Below are 16,413 nucleotides of genomic sequence, written 5' to 3'. Positions count from 1 at the left end.
ATTGAAAATCACAAAGCAAACGGTGGATTGATGTCAATGAGTGATTCTTCACACAGAGAGGCACAAGGATTGATTGAGACTTCAAACAATCTCCAACAGAATAATGTAAACTAACACTCTGGAACTGATTAAGAAACAATAAGTTTTAATTTCTGGACTAAATGGCCTTCCAAATTCTTTGACTTCCCTCATTCTTTTCTGTAAACTCGTATTTATTCCCCTTTTTTCCACCTCTTTATCCTGCCTCTCAATCTCTTTTGTTCTATCCTTTATCCACTCTATCCCTGTCTCTTACTCTCTCAATAAATCTGTCTCCTTTTTTTCTGTGGGGTGAATTTGGATTTTGAATATAGAGTCACAGAATCCCTACAGTGTGGAAGTAGACCATTCGGCCCATTGACTCTATTCCTGATGAAGGGCTTTTGCCCAAAACGTCGATTTTCCTGCTCCTGCCTGCTGTGCTTTTCCAGCACCACTCTGATCTAAACTCTGGTTTCCAGCATCTGCGGTCCTCACTTTTTTCCACACAGATCCACCACCCTGCCTCCACCCTGCGTTCCCATGTCTAATCCATCCAGTCTGTACATCTTTGGACTGTGGGAGTAACCAGAGAGTAGAATTGAATCCAGGTCCCTGGCCCTGTGATGGAGCAGTACTAACAACTGAGCCACTAGGCCGGCCTATATTTGATGGTGGATTAGCAGAACATTTCTCACATTCTGCCTACTAAACTCCTTTGCGATTAAAAGCTGGAGTTATTGTGTGGGCTGCCCTGCTGGCTGTCAACACGCAACTCTGTTATCCAGAGTCAAAATTAGACACTTTCTGTTTCCCTTACTGCTTTTGTCCAGCCCTGTGTCCTATTGCAGTCTCCTGTCTCTAATCAGCCCTGTGCAGCTTCAGTACGATAGTGAATATCAGATTCAGAGAGGGAGAGGGCAACTGGTCAAACTGTGTATCAACACAACACATCCTTTCCAGTTTCAGGGGCTCTACAGATATCGGTGAATACGGAATGTAGAATGAAATTGCCAGTATGGAATCCCTCACCTGACATGGAAAATATAGAGTAAATATAGGAGTATTGCAAATGTACGAATTTGATGTCTGGAGAAAATCTTATTGCCCCTTATGCAGTTTTCAATGAGAATGCTTTGGAAGGAACGTTTACAAATTTTATATATAAAGGATATTTTTGGAAGACAGAAGGATATGTCAGTGTGCCCCATGCACAGCATTCTGGAAGTTTTCCCTTACCCTCCTCTCCTGAAGGGGTTTGAGACATGACGGGGCAAATGTATGCAAACACTGACCACTGTTTGTGACTCAACCAAAAAGGCTGTGCTCCACGCTCAAATGCTCCATGTCAGTCAGGATATTTGTTCCAGGGTGAGGGGGGAACATACATATCACCACCACTCCGCTCCACGTACGGGGTCAGTCAGTGGACAACAGTGCTACATAAGTCCAGGCAGATGCCACGGCTGAAGGTCCAACCTTGCCAGGTGAGGCAGCAACAGGAACTTGCATTACCGTAGCACCATTAACATAATGAAGCATTGCGAAATGTTCACAGGAGCATAATTGTAGGATCATAGCAATATAGGAGAAGGAGTAGCTCATTCAGCGTATCAAGCCTGCCCCACATCACAAGGATCATGGCTGATCATCAATATCAATGCCTAACTCCATATCCCTTGATACAACTAGTCTCCAGATATCGGTCTTTTGAATCTGCTAAGTAATTAAGCTCCCTGGGTCGATAGTTCCAAAGATTCACCAACCCCTGTGAAATTCCTCCTCACCTCTGTCTTAAATAGATTGCTCATTATTCTGAAATTACATCCCCTGATTTTAGACTCACCAACAGGGTGAGTAGTGGTAATGTTACTGGTCTCGTAACATTAGGCCAGTGACCCAGGTTCAATTCCATCCTCAAAACTGTTTATATGGCATTTGCACAATTTTCGCCATATCCGTATGGGTGTCCTCCCACACTCCAGTCATGTGCAGGTTAGGTGGTTTGGCCATGCTAAATTGCCCACAGTATCCAGGGATTTGCGGGTTAATTGAATTAGCCATGGTAATTGCAGGGTTACAGGGCTAGGGTAAGGGGGAGATGCTGGGTCTGGATGGGGTATTCTTTGGAGGTTCAGTGTGGACTCTATGGGCCGAGTGGCCTGCTTCCACACTGTTGGGATTCTATACTAGTAATCTAGACCCAGGATAATGCTTTGGGGACCTACATTTGAGTACTACCATGGGTAGATGGATTGATTTGAAGTCAACAAAAATCTGGAAAACTGAAAGTAACCACTGTCATTTGTCATTAAAAATAAACCGCATCTGGTTTATAATCTCCTTTAGGGATAGAAATCTGCCAACCTTACCTGTTCTACAGGTGACTTTATACCGCAAAGTAAGGTCATTAATTATAACTGCTCTCTGTCCAATTAGGAGTGGGCAATAAATGAACACCAACATCCCATGAATCATGTTGTAAAAAGGCAGACATCCTATCTGCATTCACTGTGTTAGAATTGTGTAAGGTTTCAATGAGATTACCTCACTTTCTTCAAAACTCTAGAGAATACAGGCCCGGTTTCCCACCCTCCTGGGTATTAATCTCCTAAATGTTTTCTGCACTCTGTCTGTAGCCAGCAATTTCTTCCTTTGATCAGGAGAACAAAACTGTATACAGAGGAACCTCAATTTTCCAAACAAGATGCGCGGGCATTATTTCATTCAGATAATTAATTACTCGGATAACCAAATTGACCTTCAACAAGGGAAGCCATGCTGATCTAACTCTGTGCTCTACTGGAGAGCTTATTTCAATCTACAATTTTGATGAGCCTGCTATTTAAACAAACTAATCTTTGCATTCTGCAAATTGCAGGGTAAAGTGAGACTGGCTAAACCTTTACCATCACATAAATATATGAAATTCCGGCATTAAACAAGGTCCTGAACAGCTTCTACGATCATAAGAGCATTTGTCAGTTTCTACCGAACTCAGTGTTGTGATCGAAACTCAGCCTTGCGCATACGTTTACTTTCTCCTCCATTTTTTTCATGAACGGCCAGTAAAGTGACAGGAGTGAAGCACTTACTTTTGCAAAGGGCTGTGTAACTAACCCTTGTGTAAAAAATATCCAGTCGCTGATGCTTAGGGTGCTTGTGTTTCTTTTTCTATTGCTATCATTTCCACATGTTCTTCAGCAGAGGTAATCCAAACTCACTTACCTCTTTAATGTCACATTTTTAATGGGACCCTGTGGGCGGCACGGTGGCACAGTGGTTAGCACTGCTGCCTCACAGCGCCAGAGACCCGGGTTCAATTCCCGACTCAGGCGACTGACTGTGTGGAGTTTGCACATTCTCCCTGTGTCTGCGTGGATTTCCTCCAGGTGCTCCGGTTTCCTCCCACAGTCCAAAGATGTGCGGGTCAGGTGAATTGGCCATGCTAAATTGCCCATAGTGTTAGGTAAAGGGGTAAATGTAGGAGAATGGGTGGGTGGTGGGTCGGTGTGGACTTGTTGGGCCGAAGGACCTGTTTCCACACTGTAAGTAAGTTTGGATAATACGAAATTCAGTTAATGTCGATAATCGAGGTTCCTCTGTACAATATTCCTCTATTCTCTTCATCACTTCCCCATTTTATATTTTAAATTCACCATTTTAACGGCCCACATTTGACCAAGACAATAGTTTCTTTACACCTATAGAAAGAAGCTTTTACTGGCCAGCTTGATGTTTCTCAGTAGCTTCCCAGCAAAACATTGACACAGTGTGACATCAAGAGATATTAGGACTGGAGACCCAAAGGCTTGGTTGAAGAAATAAATTTGAAGGAGTGTTTCAAAGTGAGGGTAGTAGATGGTGAAATGGAAAAGGAATTCTAAACTGATGCTTTTAGCATTACTTTGCGGTCTATCAACCTATTAAGTGGCAGGTGCTTCCTTCCACTACTTAGCCTTGTTCTTTGAGCAAAGCAGATGACTATAACTTGACTTGTGCAAAAGTACCTGACTAATTTTGGGCACCAGGGTGGCTCAGTGGTTAGCACTGCTGCCTCACAGCACCAGGGTCCCAGGTTCAATTCCAGCCATGGGTGACTGTCTGTGTGGAGTTTGCACATTCTCCCTGTGTCTGCGTGGGTTTCCTCTGGGTGCTCCGGTTTCCTCCCACAGTCCAAAGATGTGCAGGTTGGGGGTGAATTGACCATGCTAAATTGCCCATAATGTTAGGTGCATTAGTCAGATGGAGATGGGTTTGGGTGGATTATGCTTCAGAGGGTCAGTGTGGACTGGTAGGGCCGAAGGGCCTGTTTTCACACTGTAAGTAATCTAATCTAATATGGTGACAACAGAACAAATGAAGTAATGAAGGAATAGGAAAAGGACAGGCATTTGGAGAGACTTCTCCTTCAGCGGGGATTATAGGAAGAGGCACAAGTACAGAGGTTTCTTGGAAATCTGATAAAATGGTGTAAACATCAACAGCGTCACAGTAAGTGCTGAGGAGGAGCTCTGAGGGTTTAGGAATAAAACAGTCTTCAGTCGTTGAGCCCAACAAGAAGGGACGCAAGATGACGGGTGAGTGGCTGCTTATTTCTTTTCCTCTGACCAGATCAGACATTGGTGTTGTGTTTGTTTCTGTTAAGACTGTTGAGACTATTACAAATCTCCAGCTGGCATGTGCCTTTGTAAAGGTGGTCTGGAGGGCAATGCAGTGGTTTTTATCAAGGTTCATCTGAAGCAGCTCCATGAAGCAGGACTCTGTGCTCTACGGCCTGTTCTCTGAGATGCACACCAAAACAAACATCGACTGCACTTGGAGGACCATCAACTCGGTGAAAGACACTCTTTGATCTGCCCAAAACTTGATCTTCCAGAGCAAGGGGTTGACCCCGACCAGGTGTTGCAGACTGGCACATCCCAAGGCCCAGGACTATATCCTGAGGACCCAGTAAAGACTGGGGCAGCTGCTGCCAAGGCAGACCACTATCTGAGGTGTTGCTGTTGAAGTTAAATGTGGATCCATTCAGTTAATGAAGGCTTCTTTATTCAGTTATTGATTGCCTTAAATACATGCAAATGTAATCTTGTTTATTTGTTGAATAGTGTTAAACTCCAATATTTGTTTATTTCTTTGTGTGCTACTGTAGAGAACTGAACTACTTCAGTGACTATGTAGGTACATAAAGATATTTTTATGAATAAAGTGTTTTTGAAATTAAAAAGAAATCAGTGCATTGTTAGATCGGAAAGGTTGCATCTGTTTGTAGAAAGAAGTGACCAAGCAGCTTGGTAGAGTTCTTCAAACAACATGGGGTGTCCAGACAGAAACAATGGAGAAATGGTGTTCCTCTTGCTGGAAGGATCAGAAAGCAGAAGACATGGATTAGTGGGGATTGGCAGAAGCAAAAAGTATATCTTCCTTACCTACACAGTGAGGTGATTTGAATTTGGAATGCACTGCCTGAGAGTTGAGATGAAGATAAATTCCATTCAGCATTCCAACCAGAATTGGACAGGCATCTGATGAGAAAGGGCTCTGAGGGAAAAGGGCCTGAGTGGGTGAGTTGCTGAGGCAGGGGGCCAGAACAGGTTCAAGAAAGAAGGGCTGAATGGTCTCCTTCTGCGAATGTGACCACTGTTATGACTCCACGGGTGGTAAATTGCTTTAGAAACCACCTCTGCATCCCCCTGGATGTATTATCAAAAGGACAGTGATAATGGAAAACAGTGTGAGCAAAGGTCCCTGTGAGCCGAGAGGAGCTGTGCCAGGAATAATTCTGAGAAAGCGATTGCAGGGTGTTGAGTCAGCGCCTCTCCAGGAATTGTAGCCACTGGTTTATCTCTTTTTGCACCTTTATCTGAGCAGACGGGCATGTATATAAATAAATAGGCATGTCGAAAACAAACACAGACACACAGATTATCTAGAGGAAACATTGGGAATTTCATCTTGAGTGTGGGAGCAAGGCTCACAATAATTTGCTTCTCAGGCAGAACATGAAATGTGCCTTTTTTTCCTATAAGCTTTCTTTTTTATTTAGCCAGTACTCAGTTGCAATTTCTAACCTTCTTCCACCTGACAATGGGATAATCCCTCAGCCTTGTGGTGGAGACCACTGCTCAGTGTAAGTGGAGAAATTCCCACATCCATTGCCTTCGCTCTTTGGGGAGTTCCATAGCAGTGCAGTTGTCAAGATTAGTCAGTGCTCACACCCAACCTCCATTTCCCCAGCCCCTCCCACACAATTTATTGCCATTGTCTTGAAGTTTAATGGCTGCAATTTTTTCATTATTTTGATCTGCAGTTTCAACGATGAACAAGTTTCTAACAGCCGTGGGCTCCGGGAGGAAGAGGGGTCGCTGTAGTTTGAGACTGGATGGCAGTCTGACGTTGTGGTGCGGGTATCTCCTGCTCCTGGGACAATCCAGCCTCGCTGATGTGGTGAGAGAATATATGACTATTACAATTCTGTCATTCCCAGCAATGGAACAATAGCGCAGACTGGGAGTGAGGTAGACAAGGAATGACATCTGGGAATGAGAGAGATGGGAATATTATACCAGAACTGAGATGTATAGGAGCAGTGCATGGGAGTGAATGATATGGGAAGTAACAGAGTGGGATTCATCGATATGAGAAATAGCATTCTGAAGTAGTGAGTAATATGTGGAGCCACTCCTATAGTTATATAGACTAGGAATGAAAAACTATATTTAAAAAAAATAAAACCAGGAGATGAAAATCTCCTCTGGCAGGCAAAAAAGATTTTTAAAACACAAGAAATTTAGAATGTCCTCAGTTCAGAGGACTGACTCTAAGCTAAAGAAAAGACTAGGAATGAATTACATCATAAGATGTAGGACTGAAGGGTCTATTTCCGTGCTGTACTATGACTCTATGTAGGAGCAGAAGTAGGCCATTCAGCTCATCGAGTCTGTTTAGCCATTCAATGAGATCAAGGTTGATTTGACAATCCTCAACTCCACTTTGCTGCCTTTTCCTCGTCGCCTTTGGTTCCCTCACTCATTAAAAATCTGTCTATTTTAACCTTGAAAGTACTTAATGAGCCAGCCTCTCCAAATCTCTGCAGCAAATAACTTCGCAGTTTCAATTATACAGGGAACAGCATCAGGTAGTGAGCTATACAGAGATCTGGGAATAAGTCCTCCAGGCATAAATTTAAGGAATAATACCAGGGATTGATCATTTAGAGAATAACATCTTGGAGGGAATTACTTTGACATTTAGACCTGTAAGGGGTGAATTACATAGAGGATAATTGTCAGAGTAGCTCGTTTAGAAAATCATACCTGGGACTGAGGTGTTTAGAATATCACATCTGTGAGGGGGTGAGTTCTTTGGAGAGTGGCCCTGGGGATGGGTTATGTGGAGAATAGTAACCAGGAGTGAGTTATTTAGATCATGGCACATGGGAAGGCGGGAGTTCATTATGGATTAACACCTAGAACTGTAACATTTTGAAAATTTCTTAGAGAATTACAACTGAGCGGGGGGTATTTGAAGAAATAACACATCCAAGGTTATTCTGACAATGATGCCAGTAGGGAGGCGGTTATTTAAAACATAAACACCTAAAAAGAGGGGATTATTAAACTGGGAATGAGTTACTTAGTGCAAGAAGCCTTTGGGGTGGGTCATTTAGACCTGGGAGGGAGGGAGATACTTAGAGAATAACACCTGGGGTAGAGAGTGTTATTTAGAGGTTTACAGCTCAAGGTCAAACATTGTGGAGAATAACATCTTGCAGACAGTTACTGTAAGGATAACAGCTGGTGGGGTGAGGAAGTTATTTTGAGACTAATACCTGGGAATGAGCATAACACCTAGAAAGGAAATGTTTAGAGAGGAACACAATGGGAGTGAGATATTTAAGAAAGTAAGACCTGGGAAGGAAGTAGGTTTCTTTGCAAGATTAAAGTCTGAGATAGCGTTGTTTGGGGATTAACTCCCGAAGACCTGCCCACAACATTTGTATTCATACTTCCTGTGTGGCACCGAGGGAACATTCAACTGTCAATGATGTGACAGATTTCCTAATTAAAGTTAGTCTTATCTCCCCTCAGAGACAGGCTATAAACGTTCAAGTAGTCACTAATTCTAAGAAGAGCAGGGAGTAACCTTCCCTCCATCATTTAGTAAAATAGATTCCGAGAGCTGAAAAGAGACCGACTAGTCCTTTACTTTCTGCTGTTGGTGGGATCCTGCTGTGCCCCATTGTCAATTGAATTTCCCTACATTACAGCTTCCCTGGCTGTCACGTGCTTTCTTGCAACAGGGTAAGGTGCTGCATGAATGAAGGTTTATTGTCTTCGGGGGAGATGGGAGTTCAAACAAACATCTAGGAAAATGACAGTGAAATCTGTGGCTTTAAGAAGTGTAGCTTGCCTTATTTTTAAAAAAAGAGAGGTTTTAAGACAGAAGTATTGAGCTGCCTGCTTAGAAAGGTGGTAAACTTTGGGAGGCCTTGGGTACTTTTTAAATTGGAACAATAGAAGCAGCCTGGATGGGTGTGGCCAGCTCTCACAGACCAAGTTTTCTAATATAGTTTTAGTCTTAGACTTGGCTTTAAGGAGCTTCTGGAGTTTTGAAGAAGTACAGACTATTTTTCCCTCACTCAGTTACAGCTGGAAGCTGGGGTTTCTCTCAGCTGCCGGGTTATCTGTGAGACAAATCTATTTCTCTGAATTTTCCTTTTTTGCCATGGGTGGTATTTATGGGATTTTAATATATTGGAACAGTTAATTTGTAATAGTTACTGCATCTATTATTCTGTTAGGTTTTGCAATTGAGTTAAGTTATTCTAGGACTCTTTTTGCTGTATTTTGCTTTTCATGTTGCAGTTGTATAAGACTCTGGTGCGGCCACATCTGGAGTATTGTGTACAGTTTTGGTCGCCATACTATAGGAAGGATGTGGAGGCACTGGAACGGGTGCAGAGGAGGTTTACCAGGATGTTGCCTGGCATGGTAGGAAGATCGTATGAGGAAAGGCTGAGGCAATTGGGACTGTTCTCATTGGAGAAAAGAAGGTTTAGGGGAGATTTGATAGAGGTGTACAAGATGATTAGGGGTTTAGATAGGGTTGACAGTGAGAACCTTTTTCCGCGTATGGAGTCAGCTGTTACTAGGGGACACAGCTTTAAATTAAGGGGAGGTTGGTATAGGACAGATGTTAGGGGTAGATTCTTTACTCAGCGAGTTGTGATTTCATGGAATGCCCTGCCAGTATCAGTGGTGGACTCTCCCTCTTTATGGTCATTCAAGCGGGCATTGGATAAGCATATGGAGGTTATTGGGCTAGTGTAGGTTAGGTAGGCTTCGGTCAGTGCAACATTGAGGGCCGAAGGGCCTGTACTGCGCTGTATTTTTCTATGTTCTATGTTCTTTGTATTTTTAACCATAATGTTTAAATAAATAGTGTTTTGCTTATGTTGAGTAGTTTGACCATTTGAATTGCACCTGGAACACAGTACGTTATGTTTAACATAAGAAAATGTTAGGGTTGAGGGTACTTTCTCATAATGTTTTGAGGGGGTCTGGATCCTTGAAGAATCTCTTTTCTCCACAGGCAAAGTGCCCCGCACAGTGTCACTGCCCAAAACCCACGCTGTGCCGTCCAAGCGTGCACCTGGTTCTAGACGACTGCGGCTGCTGCTCAGTTTGTGCTCGGCAGTTCAATGAGGAATGTGGCTTGCTTCGACCTTGTGACCGTGACCGTGGGCTCCGCTGCCAATTGGAGGCCAGGACAAATGCCACAACCGGAATCTGCAGAGGTAAGGAGACCTGGTGGCCCCCAACTAAGACATTCCCCTTCCTCTCACACAACCAGCCACATTAGGAGACATTCAGGGCATTTACAGATCCACTGCACTGACTGAGGGCATTTACGGAATGACAGCAACGCCATGGTGCAAAAAGGGGCCATTCGGCCCAACATGTCTGCACTGACTCTCCGAATGAGCACCGTGACTCTGCCCATCCCCCTGCCTTTTCCCATGAAACCCTGGTTTCTATTTAAACAATCATCTCAGATCCTCTTGAGTGCATGCATTGAACCTGCCTCCCCACACTGCCAGGAGGGTCATTCCAGACTCGCTGCAGTGAAAAGTGAAATAACTCCAAGGTGGCTGGTATCCCGTCACCAAGTCACCCTTTATTTATACATGAACATAGAATCACGGAAACACTACAATGTGGAAACAGGCCCTTCGGCCCAACAAGTCCACACTGACCCATTCCTCTACCCTATCACTCTACATTTACCCCGACTAATGCACCTAACCTACAATTTAGCACGGCCAATCCACCTGACTTGCGCATCTTTGGATTGAGGGAGGAAACCGGAGCACCCGGAGGAAACCCACTCAGACACGGGGAGAACGTGCAAACTCCACACAGACAGTCACCCGAGGCTGGAAGTGAACCTGGGTCCTTGGTGCTGTGAGGCAGCAGTGCTAACCACTAAGCCACTGTGCCAGCCTGTTCTTGCCTTTCATACTGCAGTATCTCTGACACTCCCCTTTTTATCTGTCAGCCAGAGCTCCCTTATTGGACCAGATTAACAGCCCCAATCAGGGAACTCATGTTCTAGAAGGTCCAGCCGACTGACTCTGTTTAAATCACTGTGTAAAGAATTTTTTTTTAAATTAGCATCACATTCACTGGCTTCAGTAAGTGCTCTTGTGACGCAGTGTCTCCACCTCATATGCAAAGTCCTACCCACTCCAGAGGCGTGTCATACCCTCCCTGAACAGGTCAATTATAAAAAGGTACTGGTTTAGGTCACATGAACGGCATTTAATCTGACATCAATGGGATCAGCACACTACTCCTGCCAAGTAACCTTCCACTAGGATTGGCAGCTGGATCAGAAAGGGGGGAATCAATTTGACATTGTCAATGTAACAGAGGCTCTCATGCTGAAAACATATCCCCCAACCCCCCTCAGAAACAGGCCAGATATCTCCGAGATTGCTGGAAAAACTCAGCAGGTCTGGCAGCATCTGTGCTGAATCTAGCACCTGGAACTCCGATTTCTCTCTACAGATGCTGCCAGACTCTGCTGAGTGTTGTTTTTCACCTCAAAAATTTCTGTTTCTGAGGAAGCGAGACAGGGAAGGTGATGGCCTAGTGGTTTTATTACAGGACTGTTATTCCAGAAACCCAGGTAATGTTCTGGGGATCTGGGATCGAATCCTGCCTTGGCATATGGTGTGAAATTTTCAATTTGAACCCAATAAGAATTTGGAATTAAGAGTCTAAGGATGACCATGGTTGGAAAAATCCATCTGGTTCACTAATGGGAAGGAAACTGGCCAACACGTGACTCCAGGCCCACAGCAATGTGGCATGACTCTTAGCTACTCTCTGGGCAATCAAGGCAGACCCGAAAGGAGTGAACAAAAAAAGACATTCCAGCATCTTTGGCTGCTTTTCCAGTTGCTACCATCCCTCCTCCCACCCTCTCTCTGTCCTCTCCTTGCAGCCAGCAACATGGGACGGCCTTGCTTCCTGAACGGCAGAGTTTTCCAACACGGCGAGAGCTTCATGAAGAGCTGCCGGCTGCAGTGCAGCTGCCGGGAGGGCACGGCCCACTGCTCCCCGCTCTGCCCGGAGAAGCTGCCGGCGCCGCCCGCCTCCTGCGCGGACGCTCGGCCCGTCAAGGTGGCTGGCACCTGCTGCGAGCGGTGGAAGTGCGTGACGCCCCGCTCAGGGGACCGCAAGGCGTGGGCGCCACCCGAGTGGAGGGAGTTTGTCGCCGGCCTCGGGAAAGCGGTCAAGTCGCCGAATGCAGCACACCGACAGTTGGAAACGAAACACAAGACCCTGAACCCTGACCGCCTGGATGTCAAACGCTACTTCGACCGCCCTGGTATTTTGTGTTAAATTTCAAAACTATACTTTCTTCAGTTGAAAAAAATATATACACACACACACATATATAAGTCACAAAAGCAGTTCGGTTCTGTACATCAGGAAACAAGCAATCACTGGATGGAGAACTGCTGATGCTGTAAATCAGAAACAAAAACAGAAATTGCTGGAAAAGCTCAGCAGGTCTGGCAGCATGTGTGGAGAGAAATCAGAGTTAATGCTTTGGGTCGAGTTACCTTTCCTCCGAAGCAAACATTTGACTCTGTCCAACAAACCAACCCAAGGCATCTCTTACTTGTACAAGATTATATTTACATGGGAGGTCCCATAACTGAACAGACCATCCCCCCCCACCCCCCACCAAACTTTTTCCTGATTTCTGATGGAGGGCTTTTGCCCGAAACGTCAATTTCCTTGCTCCTCGGATGCTGCCTGACCTGCTGTGCTTTTCCAGCACCGCTCTAATCTTGACTCGAATCTCCAGCGTCCACAGTACCCACTTCTGCCCCCCTCTAACTTTGGCAGAAAGACCTCAGTCAGTGGTCTTGCGCCTTGACGGCAGCTGCCCCAGGCTTTAGCGCGTCCCTCTCAGCATTCCGTCTTCATAGCCATCACTCGCACTCCGAGAACAGATGCAATTCAAAGGCCTAGCATTGGAGGGTGCAGGAGGAGACCACTAGGTCCTTTATCCCCGAGCAGTTATTTTGAAGAAATCCTCGAATTAGTCCTATTCTCGGGACCTTTTCCCAGTGTGATCCCTTTTGATTTTGTGGAATCATTACTAGGGGCATGGTTTGCAGGCAATAATTCAATTCTAAATTTAACCACCTCCTACACCTTTCCATACCACCTCTCCTCGGATTGGCTAAAGCCAGATCTCACTTCTACACAGAGACTGACTAATTGTATTCTCTAAGCATGTTTAATAAAACATAACATGGACAGGAATATAAAAAGAATATTTTGTCTGAACCTGTCAAGGACTAATTAACCCCATAGATATTAACATAGGAAGTTTCACAATTGACATGAAAGTAAAATGAAAAAAATGCATGAAGATAGTACTGGAGCATCTGTATGTTTGGGTGTGTCCATGCATGCATGTATGTCTCTGTGTGAGTATCTGTGTTGTGTGTGTCAGTGTGCATGTGTTTCTGTGTGTATATATCTGTGTGTGTATATGCGTGTATACATGCTTGTGGGTGTGCATTTGTGTGTCCGCTTATATGTATATATGTGCCTGTGTCTGCATGTGGACATCTGCCTGTATGTATGTCTGTGAGTATGTGTCATGCAGCTGTTCACGTCTGTGTTTGTTTTGTGCAGTTCTTGAAATTGTATGTGGTTGTGCACATATGTGTATGTGGGTGTAGTAGAGGATGAGATAGGCTGGTGCCATTAATACTGCTGTGAATGTCCCTGTGTGTTTGTGAGTGTGTCATTATGCTTGCACTTCTATGAATTGTGTGTAAAATATCACAAGTGTATATGTGTGTGTGTGGAGTGAGATCCTATAGTTGTGTGCTGGGTCGTGTTTTATGAGCGTCAATGCTGTGCACAAATGTAAATCCATTTGTGGAGGCATTTATGTGTGTATGTTGTTTTTGTTGTTCATCTCTTTGTTGCTTCAGAGGTGAAAGGTCAATTGATGAGACAAAACTTCAGCTATCCTGACTGCCTGGTCAGGAACACAAAGTGGTCGACCTGTTCGCAGACCTGTGGCATGGGAATTTCATCCAGGCTGAGCACCAACAACACCTGGTGTCAACCGAAATGGGAGACCAGGCTGTGCCAGATCCGGCCCTGTGATATGCTCAATGAGGTCAATCTCCAGGTTAGTCTTAGCAGAGGGAAGAACCACGTGGCAGATCCAGTTGAATCGAACATTATCGTATCTTATTAATCAATGTAATAAGCAAAACATTAATGTCTTGTTTTTGATCAATGTGACAGTTTTCACTGTAATGTGTTGTTATAGTCATACAGTCAAACTCGATCATGTCAACCAAGATTCCTGAACCAAACTAGACCCGTAATGTCTTCACTACAGTGTGATGTTCTAGATCAATATAATAGTCTTTAGTGGCAGTGTGTTATTCTAGAATAGTGTGGCAGTCTTTGCTGTGATGTGTTAGTCTAGAACAATGTGAAAGGCTGCTTTGTAATGCTTTGTTGTTGTACAGTGTGAGGGTGTGCACGGTAAGGTATAGTTCTACAGCAATGTGCCAAACTCCACTATAAGGTTGAGTTTTAGATCAATATGACAGCCTGAACTATAAGTGCAGTTACACAATGTGACAACTTCCACTGAACTGAATAGTACTAGATGAACATGGCAGCATATCATGTACTGAAAACGTGTTGCTGCAAAAGCGCAGCAGGTCAGGCAGCATCCAAGGAACAGGAAATTCAACGTTTTGGGCATAAGCCCTTCATCAGGAATACCTTCATCATGTAAGGTATAGTCCTCGATCAACATGACACCCTGAACTGTAAAGTGTATTTCGAGATCAGTGTGACAAAATGAACTGTCATGTGCAGCTCTAGAACATGAGAACCTTCACTGCAGTGCATGGTTGTAGATTTTGTAGCAACCTTTGCTGTAAGGTATAGGTTGAGGTCAACATGACATCCTTAACTTCTTCTAGACCAATATCATAACCTGGACCATAATTGCATATTTCTCAGTCAATGCCTCAGTTTTACTGTAAAATATTGCTCTGGATCAACATGACAGCTGAACTGAAATGTATAGCTGTAAATTAATGTGGAATCCTGCACTGTAATAGATAGTTCTAGATCAATGTGACACTCTGAACCATCATGTGTAGTTCTAAAGCAGTGTGGTAGTGAGCTGTATTGATCAATAGTGGCATCTTCCACTATGTATTGCTGGAGATCAATGTAGTAGGCCACACTGCAACATGATATTCTGGATCATTTTCACAGGTTGCACTGTATGAGTGGAATGGCTACAAATTTGTCTCAAAAGTAGCTTTCAAGAGCACCTCACAGAAGGGGGAGAGCTTGAAGGAAAGAGTTTCACAACCCAGCCCCTCGGCGGCTGGAGGTTGGCCCCCAATCAGGGAAGTGCATGAAGCCAGAATTGGAGGAATACAGATTTGTCAGGAAGTCTCACAACACCAGGTTATTTTCAAACGGGTCTATTTGAAGTCACAAGATTTCAAATCGCAGCAGTGCTCCAAAAACCTGTGATTTCAAATAAACTGGGTTGGACTAAAAGCTGGTGTCACGTGACTTCTGACTTTGTCCACCCCAGACCAACTCCGGCACCTCCACGTCATTTTTCAGGAAGTTGTGAGATGGGAGGAGATCATGGATAAGTCTGGGAGGGGCAGGTCAAGGAGAGATTTGAAAGTTAAGTTGATGTTTTGAAAACACAATGACCTATTTTAGGAATCTTCACCCTGGCCAATTTTCACTGTGGCCAAATCCTTCTGTGTTACAGGGAGGCAAGAGGTGTCGGAACAGCAAGAAGGAGCTGGAGCCCAGGCTGATTTCTTACCAAAGTTGCACCAGCCTGAGGAAATACAAGCCCAAGTACTGTGGCTTGTGCACTGATGGTCGCTGCTGTTACCCTGCTGAGACCAGGACCATGAGAGTGCGTTTCTACTGCCTGGTCAGAGGATTTATTATCAAGCAGGTCATGAAGATCAAGAGGTGTGAATGTAACTGGCAATGCCAGCACCAGAGTGCCCACTTCTGGGTAGACAATGCCAAACCCTACAGGTCCATTAACCGACAGATAGGTACCAAAGGCATCCACGGCAATTTTTAAACCATTATTGCATTCCAGTTTACAATTGACCTGCAGTGTTCAATGGTCTAATTGATCTGTATTTGGCTTGTGGATTGACCTGTGGTCACTGTGTTTGATTGATTCGTGCTTAGATGCTGCTTCTAAGCTTAACATAAACAGAAACTTGCAAAAAGACCTAAGGAACTCATTGCGGGCTAGAGGGTTGTCGTTGTGCTGGGCAGTTCAGTTCTAAGCCAGAGTTGTGAATATGATTTAAAGTTCACTTTCTGCTTTGCACTGAGCTAAACTATATAAGCTCTACAGCAGGCCAGTGAATAAACAGCAGAGTCCAAAGTTGGCACACACTGGAGTGTGAGTGCCAACTGCCCTCTTTAAGGGGAACTATTTTGCTGCAGTATTGCTTTGCTTTAGCATTCCTCTGACCCAACTCACTTTCATGTCAGTGTTAGGGAAATCTTTCACATTTTAATAATAGATTCCTAAAAGCCTGGAAATAGCAATGCCCCAAACAATTAAACTCACATCGATTGTTAATTAACAATTTCCTCCTTAAGACCACATCACAGCACTGTGTCCAGAAATTCAGAACTCCCCGCAGCGATATCAAAGTCATTACTGACACCTTTCCTTGAAGGTAGCCAAGGTTTTCAATCATATGAAGATTCCTGTCTCCTTTTACACCACCTTAGAAACATGCATTTATTGTCTAAGTCT

The 16,413-nt window shown here is 44.2% G+C and overlaps 1 protein-coding gene across 2 annotated transcripts; it reads left to right on the top strand.

Annotated features, from left to right (window-relative positions):
- Positions 1 to 4,517: 4,517 nt before the first annotated feature.
- LOC132832870 (CCN family member 1-like) lies at positions 4,518 to 15,873 on the top strand. Of its 2 annotated transcripts, none has more exons than XM_060851065.1 (6): positions 4,518 to 4,598; positions 6,329 to 6,465; positions 9,613 to 9,817; positions 11,530 to 11,916; positions 13,550 to 13,752; positions 15,388 to 15,873. In XM_060851065.1, the coding sequence occupies exons 1-6, from the start codon at positions 4,592 to 4,594 to the stop codon at positions 15,715 to 15,717; spliced, it is 1,269 nt and encodes a 422-aa protein (XP_060707048.1). In that variant the 5' UTR covers positions 4,518 to 4,591; the 3' UTR covers positions 15,718 to 15,873. The 2 variants fall into 2 exon arrangements, with proteins under 2 accessions (XP_060707048.1, XP_060707049.1); XM_060851066.1 differs by lacking the exon at positions 4,518 to 4,598 and adding an exon at positions 5,976 to 6,148.
- The last annotated feature ends 540 nt before the right edge of the window (positions 15,874 to 16,413 follow it).

This window comes from Hemiscyllium ocellatum, chromosome 35, assembly GCF_020745735.1.
Source record: "Hemiscyllium ocellatum isolate sHemOce1 chromosome 35, sHemOce1.pat.X.cur, whole genome shotgun sequence".
Classification (NCBI taxonomy): Eukaryota; Metazoa; Chordata; class Chondrichthyes; order Orectolobiformes; family Hemiscylliidae; genus Hemiscyllium; species Hemiscyllium ocellatum.
Note: the sequence above shows the minus strand (reverse complement) of the source record. Positions and strands in the feature narration are given on the sequence as shown.

Coding starts and splice junctions, on each gene's coding strand:
- LOC132832870 (XM_060851065.1), top strand. Junction 6,466..9,612: donor AATCCAGCCTCGCTGATGTG/GTGAGAGAATAT, acceptor TTTTCTCCACAG/GCAAAGTGCCCCGCACAGTG. Junction 11,917..13,549: donor ACGCTACTTCGACCGCCCTG/GTATTTTGTGTT, acceptor TTGTTGCTTCAG/AGGTGAAAGGTCAATTGATG.